Source organism: Salvia hispanica, chromosome 4 (assembly GCF_023119035.1).
Source record: "Salvia hispanica cultivar TCC Black 2014 chromosome 4, UniMelb_Shisp_WGS_1.0, whole genome shotgun sequence".
Lineage (NCBI taxonomy): Eukaryota > Viridiplantae > Streptophyta > Magnoliopsida > Lamiales > Lamiaceae > Salvia > Salvia hispanica.
Window position 1 is genome coordinate 43812730 of NC_062968.1, and position 14107 is coordinate 43826836.

Consider the following 14107-nt stretch of genomic DNA (forward strand, 5'->3'; position numbering starts at 1 on the left):
TTATTTTGTGATACTCGATGATATTCTTTTATAAATGCAAACTCGAGTTCACTATGGTAAGGATGGCATAACTATTAAAATGTTTTGGCATGAGTTCACTGAGTATGTTTAAAATACTCAGCCCTGCATGTGTTTTCCCTATGTGCAGGTTGAGCAGCGACGAGCGGTTGGCGGTGTTGAGCAAATAAATTTAATGATAGTATGATCGTTTTGAAACATTGAGTGGGGTTGTGTCTTCACACATGACTTCACTTTTCTCTTGGTAGCTTCCGCTGAAAACATGAATTCTTTCCGTTTGTTTGAATTGAACTATTTCATTATTGTTTAGAATATCGAGACATGATGCGTTTTGGAATTTATCAAACCTTTGTCATTTTGAGTATTAATTGTGGTATTCTATCCTTCATTGATTTTCTTGATTAAGCCGTTGACTTATTGCTTTAATAGTTCTCTACTCTGGTCAAATCCCTTTAAATGAAACCCTAGCCTACGCTCTTGTTCCATTTAAGTCCGCCTAGGTAGCAGGCGCCGTATTTATTATACCCCAAGAATGGCGGACTGTTACATTTAGTGTCATGATTGGTGTGTTGATATGCTTAATTGTTGAGTTTTTATGCTCAAAATGGTTATTTCCAGCCAATTACTATATGTTTTGGAGTTCACGTGTTTGTTGAGTGTTTGAGACAAAATAGGCAAAAATGGGGTGCAATAGGGTCTCACCCGACCGGGTGAGGTTTTGTGCAGAAAAGCCACCCGGCCGGGTGGAATTTAAAAGCCTGCGCAATTCCAGAGAGCTCGGAAGAAGTCCCACCCGGCCGGGTGATTTTATAGTACAACAATTGTACCCGGCCGGGTGGCACAATTTGGCCTGCGCAATTCCAGAGAGTACCGAAAGAGTCCCACCCGGCCAGGTGATTTTCCAGTACAATAATTCCACCCGGCCGGGTACATATTTCTGGCAATTTTCTATTGTGAAATGCGATTTTCTGAAAGAGGAGAATAAGAAAGAAAAGCTAGGGCAACTCTACTCATTCTCTACCGCCGTGAAACACACAAACCATCTCTCTCAAGCACTCTTGGAAGAAGATTGAAGATTCAAGCTTCAATTCCTCCACCAATTATACTCTGTATCATGTTTTCCATTGTATTCTTTAGTTTAGACTTGTTTTCTTCCATGAATATGAGTAGCTAAACTTCTTTTATGTAGAATTATTGGTGAAGATGCATTGATTCATAGTTTTAATCCAATTGATTACGTTTTATCTAGCTCTTGTAATTGTTTGGTTTATTTCTGTGTTTTTTCCTGTCAATTGCTTGATCACCAATTGGCAGTGTTTGGGTTCTTTAAAGTAATTGGGAGGTGAAATATCTAATCTTGAAAGAGGAATAATCCACACATTTATTCAATAAAACTCGGGAGAGTTGAGATTCTGAGTGGGACCTTTAATCTAATCAATCTTTTGGGAGTTAAGTCTAAGAATTAGAAGGGGACTTCTATTGTTACACTTAATCTGCGGATTTCTCACCTTGGGAAAGGGTTAAATTCATATCTGTGATTGGTTCAACAATTCTAGAGACTTTAAATGGTAATGTAATTTCAATTGGGTTAGGCTATGAGTTGTGCATCGGATCCTTGAATTTTGCATATTCCACCGTCATTTTCGGCAGCTTGCTTCTTTGTTCTCTTGTTTAAGTGTTTTTCTTTTTAATCTTTGATTTATATGCTTTTAGTATTTCAAACCAAAAATCTGGATCGTCTGGATAGTAGTTGAAATTTGTTCGTGGTACTTAGGTTTACACTAAATTGTCTCTGTGGGATACGATATACTCTTGCTTGTTGTTTGCTACAATAACCCCGTACACTTGCGGTTATTATTTAGGTAAAATAAAGTTGAGTCAGTCTACTCTTACGAATATTAGGCTGAGGAAGCTCCACAAATTCACGAGTCATTGGATTGCACACGTAAAGATTATTAACGCATCCATGCCACATCAATAGCAAACCATTAACTGAATCAACTACAACACTTTTGATACAAGGATTAATTGAACATGGCCTGTCAGGGTTAGGCAACAATACTTGAAAAGGTAGCCTGGAGGCCTTGTCGCAGACTTTGTACCCATGGCCAGTAACATCGAAAGTCAGGCCTGGTTCCGGTGTATACTATATTGCAAACTCAACTCCATCTATAAGATGTCGCAATGATTTACAAACATACTTGCACCTTATAATGCTTCTAATCGTGATTCTGCGCTGTCATAATATCTTATGGTAGAGTTGTAAGCAAATCATCCTACATTTTTACCAAATTATATCAGAGAGTATAAAGAGGCTAAAGATAATCTGAACAGAAATAGAACAAGAATCTTAAAAAATAGTACTCCCTTCGTCCCATAAAAGTTGAGTCGTATTCCTTTTTAGTCTGTCCCAACAAAGTTGAGTCATTTCCTTTTTAACAAAAGACAAAACATCTAATCACTCTTATTTTATTCCATTATTTACTTTACTCTCTCTTATATTTTCTACTTTTTTCATCTCTCCTATTTATTTAATATAAATTCTTAATCTCCGTGTCCAAAAGTTTTGTCTCAACTTTTATGGGACGGAGGGAGAGAGTAACAAGTAAATGATCTAAACCTTCGGCTTTGATAAAAGCTTGAAGTATCCATTTCCCATTTGTGGTCGTTTTGCTTCTTTCTATCTTACTACAAGTTTAAGACACACGCACATAAATAAATAAATAAATATAGATTTATATATTCTTCTATATGGATATTGGTAATAGATTTTCACCAGATTGCCTTCGGTCTCTTAATATTTTGAGGAATGTTTATGACCTAATCCTTTACATAGCATACCAATTTTTCAAATATTCTTCCAATATTTTTCATATATTTTTAAATTTTATACGAATATTTTTAATGTCATAATCTGTATGATATGTGATGGAAAGAGTTCAACAAATATAATGGTCATAGTTTTATTATTTCTATATCTTAAAAGTAATGTATAATATATATACTGAATTTCAGTATTCCACGTTACCAAAATACACTGATAAAATGATATATAGTGAAGATATCGGCATTCAACATTTTGTATGCCAAAAAAAGTCGATAAGGCAATGATACGATGTTTATGTAGTACTCCCTCCATATGATATTAAAAGAGGCGTTTCATTTTCGGCACTTTTTTTTAAAATAATAATAATAATATAATTAAAATGGTGAAAAAGTAAAGTAATAGAGATATTAATGTTGAGAAGACTTTCTCTGCATTATTTTCTTTTACTTTATCTTTCTCCACTTTAATTATTTATTATTATTTTCCAAAATCTTTTCTTCTTTATTCTTTAACTATTTATTACTTCTTTCGTCCCACAATTGGAGTCCTATTTGATTTCGGCACGGGTTTTAAAAAATAACAAGAAAACTTGGTTCGATAAGTTAGTGGAAAATGAGTCTCACTTATATCTATATATATATATATATATATATATATATATAATATAGGGAGATGATCAAAATAAGAATGCATTTAAATCCAAAAATGCAGCCCAAATCTTGGCCCTAAGATTAGATGATCTAATGGTCAATAATTAACCAAAAATACGGAAGGTCATAATTAAGTAGTTTTAGGTCATATTATAAGATTTGGGTTTATATCATATTAAGATCATTTTAGGTCATGCTTTGTTAGCATGACCGAAAAATAAACTAACTATGACCTAAAAATGCCCTACGTATGACTTTGTTCTACGTTTCTGTATTTAAATCTGATCTTCATAGATCAAAACCATATATATATATAGGGTCTTGTTAGGTTGAGATTTATCAATCTAATTGAGAATTGAGATACAATCTCAGCCACTCATCCAGAATATTTGTGAAATGTCAACAGCATGTAGTTTATGTCAACAGAGGGGCATAATTGTAATTTTATTAATTCTTTTTATTAATTTTTTTAAATTTTTTTTAAATTTTTTTTTTAATTTTTTTAATTTTTTTTTTTTATTTTTAAAATATTTTAAAATTTTTATTTTTATTTTTTATTTTTTAAAAAGATTTCGTTTTTTTATTATTTTTAATTTTTAAAATTTTTTTTTTCAACTACATATACAATTCATGTCAACTACACATCAAATGTCAACAACTTTATTCTATAAATACAATTTGACATGAATTGTACATGTAGTTGACATTATATTGTGTAGTTAACATGAATTGTATATGTAGTTGACATGGATTGTACACATAGTTGACATTATATGTGTGTAGTTGACATGAATTGTATATATAGTTGAAAAATAAAAATTAAAAAATTTTAAAAATAAATTTAAAAAAAATAAATAAATAATTTTAAAAAAATTTAAAAAATTTTAAAAATTTTTTAAAAATTTTAAAAAAATTAAAAAAAAATTAATAAAAATTAATAAAAAATTAAAATTAAAAATTAAAAAAAAAACATTTATTGAATAAAATTTACCATGATATTATCATTCTGCATTTTCATAATTAATTAATCTAAAGATATTTTCCATGTGGAAAAATCTGGACCACTCATTTAATAAAAATGAGTGGCCGATATTGCATCTCATTTCTCAATTAACATAAAAAATCTCAATTGATCACAATCATATATATATATATATATATATGAGTTGTGATCAATGTCGAACCAATTTAAAAGACCGAACTAGAGACCAAATCTGGGCCATTAGATCTAGTTTTTTTGATGAGATGTGCTGCTGTGAAAATTTTTTTCGGCTTCATTACAAGGTCATTTTACTTCATTATATAGGTTTATTACTTCATTCTGTACGTAATACCTTGAAACTATAACATGTTTTTACTTGCTTCTAGTAGGTTTTGAAATGATTCAACATATGCTTCATTCAAATTCATTGACGTGGGTTTTTGCTTGATTAACATTTAAAAATGCAATTTATTCAAGTGAGCTTATTACTTCATTCAGAAACGTTATTACTTCATTGGATAAGATTTTTACTTCATTCCAGTAGGACTTCAAATGCTTCTACACATACTTCATTCCAATAATTTATTTCATTATTCCATGTGTTTATTAAACCATATTAGCGCCATGGCGGTGGTGATAGATATTGTAGAGAGAAAGAACGGCACGCGACGGCGAAACCACATTTACGTAGGAATGAAGTAAAAACCTACTGGAATGAAGTAAAGACCTACTAGAATGAAGTAAAAACCTACTAGAATGAAGTAATATATTCTGGAACGAAGTTAAATCTTCATAACATGTTAGTATGACTTATTTACCTTCGGATGAATTAAAATAGGCTCGTGATGAAGGCGAAAATAATTTATAAATTTTTGTATCTTATCCATAAAAAACTAGATCTAAAAGCCCTAATTTGGTAGGGTTCGGTGGTTCGGTCTTTAAGAGTGGATTTGTAGATAATGGGACTCTATATATATATATATATATATATATATATATATATATAGAGTTGTGATCAATGTCGAACCCTTCTTAAAGACCGAACTAGAGACCAAATTTGGGCCACTCATTTTTCTTTATCTTATGATTATGATTAATTTAGAAATAATTTAATATTTTATTAAATAAAAATGTTTTTAATTTATTTTTTTTTAAAAAAAAAAATTTATATATAATTTTATTTTTTAAAATTTTTTTTAAATTTTTTTTTAGAATTTTTTTTATTCGATAAAAACTTGCTGGAGTAAATAATGAACTATATTCACTACATAATGAACTAAATGAATGTATGTTATGAAGTAATTTTTCGCATTCATTATATACTAAATTTACTTCAACTGAAAGATAATTATGTTATAACACATTATAAAGTAATAAAATAATAAAATGAAGTAATAAACTAATGAAATGAAATAGTAAACTAATGAAATGAAGTAATAACATAACTGAATGAAGTAATAAACTAACGGAATGAAGTAATAGCATAACTGAATGAAGTAATAAACTAACGGAATGAAGTACTAAACTAATAGAATGAAGTAATAACATGATTGAATGAAGTGATAAACTAACGGAATGAAGTAATAACCCTAAACCCAACTGAAAGATAATTATGTCATAACATATTATGAAGTAATAAACTAATGGAATGAAGTAATAACATGACTGAATGAAGTAATAAACTAACGGAATGAAGTAATAAACTAACAGAATGAAGTAATAGCATGAATAAATGAAGTAATAAACTAACGGAATGAATTAATAGCACGACTGAATGAAGTAATAAGCTCATAACAATAACATGACTGAATGAAGTAATAAACTAACGGAATGAAGTAATAACATGATTGAATGAAGTAATAAACTAACGGAATGAAGTAATAACCCTAAATCCAACTGAAAGATAATTATGTCATAACACATTATGAAGTACTCCCTCCGTCCCAAGGAAGATGACCCCTTTCTTGGGCGGCACGGGATTTTATGCAACTTTATTTTGTGTGTTAAATGGAGAGAGTAAAGTAAGAGAGAGGGTATAAAGTAGAGATAAAGGGGTTTCTATTTTAAGTAATGGGTCATCTTAATTGGGACAAACCAAAAAGGAAAGTGGGTCATCTTTAATGGGACGGAGGGAGTAATAAACTAATGGAATAAAGTAATAGCATGACTGAATGAAGTAATAAACTAACGGAATGAAGTAATAAACTAATAGAATGAAGTAATAGCATGAATAAATGAAGTAATAAACTAACGGAATGAAGTAATAGCACGACTGAATGAAGTAATAAGTTCATAACATACATTCATTTAGTTCATTATGTAGTGAATATAGTTCATTATTTACTCCAGCAAGTTTTTATCGAATAAAAATAAATAATAAATAAAAAAAACTAAAATAAAAAATAAAAAAAATTTAAAAAAAAAATGTTTTTATTTAATAAAATATTAAATTAATTGTAAATCAATCATAACCATAAGATTAAGAAAAATGAGTGGCCCTAATTTGGTCTCTAGTTCGGTCTTTAAGGGTATTTGTGGTTAATAGGACTCTATGTAGATATATATATATAGGGTTGCGTTAGTGTGCTAACTAATTTACAGTAATAACTAATAACTTTCAATATTGTGCATTAAAATTATCAACACAGAGACATAATTATATCAATACAACATGTAAATTTAAAATGTCAACACAAAGACATAAATTTATCAGCACAAGAAGATTGATAAATTTGCGCTAGTGCGCTAACTAATTTACAGTAATAACTAATAACTTTCAATTCCGTGTATTAAAAATATCAACACAAAGACATAATTATATCAATACAACATGTAAAATTTAAATATGAACACAAAGACATAAGTTTATCAACACAAGAAGATTGATAAATTTATGTCTCTATGTTGATATTTTTAACATACAACATTGATATTAGTTATTAGTTATTACTGTAAATTAGTTAGTATTTTACGTGGCCTACTTACCATTTATTGTAAAAATGAAAAAAAGTTAATTTAATTGGCGTTTTTGGAAACATCAATTCAACTAGTGCCTTTAAAAATGTCAATTCAGTTGGTGCTTTAAAATAAAACATGTTGAGTAAATTAATGTAAACATTGTCTTAGCGCAAGTGGTTTGCATGTTAAGACTAATTTATATAAATTTAAAGTCCCTTTTATAAAATCTTTGTTCAAAACTCATTTCAAATTTAAATTTTGTTATAGGAAGCAACATTAAACTCTTATGAGATGTCTCATATTTTAAGGGGCTTACAAATTAGCACGATAAAATTATTTATGGTCCATCAATAGATACACTTAGCCTAACAAATATAAAAATAAGATAAAATAATTGATCAAATCGGAAATGTCAATTTGAAGATCCAAAACATGTCATTCTATTCTTTTGTAAATTCATCGAACTAAAGTCTCTCTTGCTATTCAAAACATTTTTAAATCTGAGATGAAATTCTGCCACCCTATTGGGCCATTGGTTGTCGTTATTGCATTATGATTATATACAAGTGGCTTATAATTGGTAGGTACTATAATGCTAAATAATAAGAATGATTTGTTCATTTACATATGATTCACGTGGATGTCTAAGTCTTATTTTCAATTTGTACATAAATATAAGTATTCTTATTGGTGTGCTACATGTATGCAAATCAATTGTCAAATTTACCCCGATCGATATAATTGAAGAAAAGGGCATAGAATAATATATAGGGTGAACTGTCTAATTGGGTCCTAGACTTTATGCTCTCACTTTTGCGGTATCTGAACAAAAATAATATTACCAGCGGTACCCGGACTTGTAGTTATGCACGTTTGAAGGTTTTTTGTATTTTTCGATACTTTTTCTGGACATTATAACCCTTGAAGGGGTGAAGGGCTAATTCGTCCGCACAATATCTTTCTTTGTCCACAAGCTGTAACTTGCGCAAACATCTTAATTTCCCAAGATTTGTCATTATGTCTTTGAAATACCTTGTTCCCCTTTTCACTATATATCAGTCATCTTCTTCCTTTTCCTCTTTGAAAACGAAACGGGGTGTGGCTTGATAGGGAGGGTGAAATGGCTATAGCCTGTAATGGTATAGGCGGTGGAAATGGGTGAAGTGGAAGGGGGGGGGAGCTGTGTTTTGAGCTCCCGAAAATGAAGTGGTAGGAATGGGAATGTTGGTCATTTTTTTCAATTGTGTTTAGAAAGATAGGCGTACACTTCCTCTGAACATGAATTGATATTAAATCATTTCAAACTTGTCCAAAATCCACTCAAATCCAAATGCAGATGAAAAGACAACTGACTTGTGGACAAAAAAAGATATTGTATGGACGAATTAGCCCCTCACCCCTTTGAGGGTTATAATGTCCAGAAAAAGTATTGAAAAGTGCAAAAAACCTTCAAACGTGCATAACTACAAGTCCGGGTACCGCTGATGATATTATTTTTGTTCAGGCACCGCAAAAATGAGAGCATACAAATATAGGGCCCAATTAGGCAGTTCACTCTAATATGTATACAAATTTCCGCAAATTCGAAGTTAACTATTCAAAATAGATAAAATTCAATCCTAAACTCTTAAAATTATAGTAGGAAACACTAATTAATTCAGTCCAACTTTTCAAGCCAACAATTAACCTGTTCGACAAGAAATCCATATTTAATCAATTATCTTCAAATCGAAACTCCATTCGTTAATTAAATGCTAATCCTATAAATCAGGGAAAATGAATTAACCTAATCCAAACTTTACTGAAACAAGTTACCCATTTATCCAAACTTATTTGATGTAACAAACGATATTTTTATTTACCATTCAAATATGATATAATGAAATAAAACAGAAAATGAAAATAAAAATAAAAATAAAGTATAGAAAAATTAATACGCTCACATCAACGTTTACATGTAGTATTTATTTAATTTTTAACGAAATTTTACATTAGTGCTTATGTATATATACATTGGGTATTGATAAAATATAAAATTTAAATTCTCTGACTGGATTGTTAAAAAATATCAACAGAAGATAAAATGATACCAACAGAAAATGTCAACACATTATCAGCACAACATCAAGACACTGTATTCACATTTTTATTACTATTATTTTGTTTATCTATTAATATTTTTTAAGCATCTAAATCATAGTTTGAATTTTAACGTTTTATCATTACACATTAATTATCGCTGGCCTTTTTATAAATAAACCTGCTAATCATATCATAAACAATCAACTGGATAAGAATAACGATAATAAAATAATGTTTTCAAAAACGGAAATACAGGTATACTAAAACTCATAATTATATCGTTGTATCCCAATCCAACCAATTATCCAGAAGAGAAACATATAATTTAATTAAGTGGATAAAACAAATAAGTCTGACTCAATTCATAATGAATAAATTTTTCTTCAGTCATAAAAAGGAATAGGAAAAATAAGTTGTTGTGGCTTTCCACCCTTTACGTGCAACACAAGCCAATTAAATAATCACCCTCCGAATTGGCATGCCATTATTTTAATTAATTAGTGGATTAACCATCATTTTCGCCACCCAATCAATTAACAACCATAATTAAATTAAATAAATTCAACAATAAATAATCATGTTTTTTTCTTATCCAAACCAACTTAACACTAAAAATTCCTCCAACCACCATCCATCCCTATATAAACTCTCCTCACTTTCACTTTCTCCCAATCTCATTTCCTCTCTTAAATCCACACACTCCAACGTGCAATTACACACAGTTACATACCTATATAGTTTCCCCCTTTCTCTCGATTGAGATCAAATCAGCAATGGCGAATTCAGGTGTGGGGCAGGGGCTGGTGGTGAGCTTCGGCGAGATGCTGATCGATTTCGTTCCGACGGTTTCCGGCGTGTCGCTGGCGGAGGCGCCGGGGTTCCTGAAGGCGGCTGGCGGCGCTCCGGCGAACGTCGCGATCGCGATCAGCAGGCTAGGCGGGAAGGCGGCGTTCGTCGGAAAGCTCGGCGATGATGAGTTCGGGCAAATGCTCGCCGGAATCCTGAAGGAGAACAACGTGTGCGCCGAGGGGATCAATTTCGACAAGGGCGCGCGCACCGCCCTCGCCTTCGTGACGCTTCGCAACGACGGAGAGCGTGAGTTTATGTTTTACAGGAATCCCAGCGCTGACATGCTCCTCAAGCCGGAGGAGTTGAATCTCAATCTCATTAAATCTGTGAGTTGAATCTCAATCTCATCATCATCTGATTTATTGGATCGTCATTATTGTTTGGATTAATTGAGCAATTTTTGTTTGCTGAATTTGAATTTGATTGAAAATGGCGGTTGGGTGAATCTCACGCGCATCAGATTTTCCTTTGCTGTGGAGTATAATTTTGACTCGAAATATTACCTAATTGTTTCATAATTGGTTGGATTAGCTATTGACATTGAATCTGGGCCCACAATTGGTTGCCGATACGAGATCATTTTCATTTGCTATGCGGTGAAATTTATTTAGGTGTCAATTTAGCACTGTGGTTTAGATAAGATAATATTAAGATATAATTTAAAATTAAGACGTTAGATTATTTTATTTAGATGGAATTAGTCATGATAACTATCACATAATTATGGATTGAGATATCTTATGAACCAAGCACATCACATATATAATCTCGAGATACAATCTTGCAAATCGAACAGCCCTACTCTCGTTGTCCCCTAAAAATAGATATTCATTCTTTTTAGTCTGTTGCTTAAAAATAGATGCTTTCTTGTTTAGAAAAAAATAAATTTTTCTATAGTAAGATGAGATTCATTTTTCACTAACTCACTTTTTTCTTCTCTTACTTTACCAATTTTGTATTAAAACTAATTCCATTTCAAATATATCTATATTTCAGGGACAAATATTTTTTCATTTAAAGTACAAAATAAAAATCTACGACTACTAGTACTTAGTTTTGTAAATGAAATTAGCTTAATCTTCTGACCTCGATCTGATTTATCTGCAAAAAGAAATGTACTACGATGGATACGAGTAACAATATGTAGAGTAATGTGATTAGGATAGCTCTTTCTCACCCACAAAATTGGAACAAGAAAATAAGGAACTACTACTAATTTGTCTTCATCTGTGCTTTGTTGAAATCTGAAAAAATCTGATTCCAATGATATAGATAAGCACCGACTTCATTTGTAATTTTTCTGGAATCTACATATATATGGGACATCAGAATATTGGTGAAGCATTTGTCCTTGCATAGAAAGGGAAATAGTATAGGAAAAAAATGTGGGGAGTGGTGCTATATTCCAGCAATTAGGCCGCCTAATTCTAGCACAATTTGATTTACAAGTCATTTATTGATGCAATGGCTAATTAATTGTAGTACTAATTATTTGTTGAGGGCAGGGCAAGATTTTCCACTATGGATCAATCAGCTTGATTGTGGAGCCATGTAGATCAGCCCACATGAAGGCCATGGATGAGGCTAAGAAAGCTGGGGCATTGCTGTCATATGATCCCAACCTCCGCCTTCCCCTGTGGCCGTCTCCCGAGTACGCCAAGGAGCAGATCTTGAGCATCTGGAACAAGGCGGACCTGATCAAGGTCAGCGACAACGAGCTCGAATTCCTCACCGGGAGCAGCAAGGTTGATGATGAAACTGCAATGTCCTTGTGGCACCCCAACTTGAAGCTCCTCTTGGTCACACTCGGCGAAAAGGGATGCAATTACTATGGCAAGGTAGGCTACCATTCAATTAGAAAATCAATGGCGCGAGTGGAATCATCTGACCTAAAATGTGTGTTGTCGTTTGTTGGAATTTAGAACTTCAAAGGACATGTGGCCGGCTATGGTGTGCACGCAGTTGACACCACCGGGGCAGGTGATTCTTTCGTGGGAGCCCTCCTCGCGAAGATTGTTGATGACCTTTCCATCATCCAGGTAAAATCCGCGCTACTATGAATTCCATCTTATGCATGTACGATTGTACGACTATAAAAGCTTTTCTTCCCTCGTGTAGGATGAGGCCAAGTTGAAGGAAGTGTTGAAATACGCCTGTGCCTGCGGCGCCATAACCACGACCCAGAAGGGCGCCATCCCTGCTCTGCCTACCCCTGCCGCCGTGCTTCAACTTCTCAAAACCGGAGCAAAATAGGCACACCGTTTGAGTATATTACAGTTTCATTTTGGTTTATTAAGAGTTTTGAAATTGGTTTAACTATGAACCCTTTTTTTTTCTTTCTCTTTTGCATTTCTCTGTATTTTTTCTTGAGTTTATATTTCAATGATTTCACACAAATGCTGCTGAGGCATTTCTAAATTGTGAGTTACTAGTTTCATAAAAAATAAAAGTGGCAGCACATACATTTTTATGCGAATTACTTTCACCTAAACAATGTGCATCATTCATCGTTTGATGTTTACTCAACCATTTCTTTGATTACAAAAAAACATTAACTGACCATCACTATATCTAATTAAAGGAAAAACATGAAAAAAGTCATCAAATATATAAACCAAACATCACCAAATCAGAAACTATACAAGTCAAGTGATTATATGAACAACAGCTTACTAAATCATTTAGGGCATGTTTGGTTGCCAGGATTCTGTCTGGAAAAGTAATCTGATTCCTTAAATTTTAAATTCTTGTGTTTGTTTCAGTTTTTAATCAAACTGGGAAAGTAATCAGAATCCGAGAACAAGGAAAGTTAGTACAATTTTCCAGGATTCTGAATCCTAGCTTTTCTTAGTTATTCTTTTTCCCAGTTTTAGGATTCTTACATATATTTTAGAAAATAAATAACTATGATTAAATTTATCATAATTATAACTTATTTTATAATAATTCATAATAATAATTAATAATTTATAAAATAATTAAAATATAATTATATAATATAAATCGTATGATAAATAATTATTATTATTTTTATAAATTAATAATTAATCAATAAAGTTATAGTATGATAAATAATTATTATTATTTTTATAAATTAATAATTAATCAATAAAGTTATAGTGTAATTTTCATTTATTAAATTTATTCACTTGTAACATCCTCAAATATTATAATTATAATACTAATTATTATTATTATTATTATAATAATAAATGAGTATAATATTTCAAACTATAATTATATGTATTATTTTATATTATGATAGATAATCCATATTTAAACTATGTAATAATAAATATAATAATATAATTATTATTATTTGTAATTAATAGTTTATTAAGAATTTTATATTATTATTCTTTTTTATAAATAAAAAATAATAAGTATAATTTTAGTTTGGTGTTTAAATTAAATATAAATTTAAAATCTTGATATTTTCCAAACACAGGAAAGTAAAGTTACTAGGAATCATATTCCCGGGATTCATTTTCCTAGGAATCATTTTCCTTGCCAACTTTACTTTCCCGTCAACCAAACATGGCCTTAATGCTATATCAAATAAGCTCGTTAGTTTCATTGTTCCGTCTCAACGATATTAATTTTGCTCGGATCTGAAGGTTAGTTTTCCCCAGTTGCAAAAACGAAGTTGAAGATTGTTCTAACAGCTGCACGAGAAAATACTAGTAGTACTAATGCATGGACTAATAGTACAAAACAAAACTTCCATGTAAGATTTGCTCT

General features: G+C 31.3%; 1 protein-coding gene across 1 annotated transcript; it reads left to right on the top strand.

The window, feature by feature from the left end:
• Positions 1-10182: 10182 nt before the first annotated feature.
• Positions 10183-12842, top strand: LOC125185617 (fructokinase-2-like). Its single transcript, XM_048082174.1, has 4 exons — positions 10183-10692; positions 11872-12204; positions 12289-12405; positions 12485-12842. Exons 1-4 carry the CDS (start codon positions 10291-10293, stop codon positions 12617-12619), a joined length of 987 nt encoding a protein of 328 aa, XP_047938131.1. The 5' UTR covers positions 10183-10290; the 3' UTR covers positions 12620-12842.
• The last annotated feature ends 1265 nt before the right edge of the window (positions 12843-14107 follow it).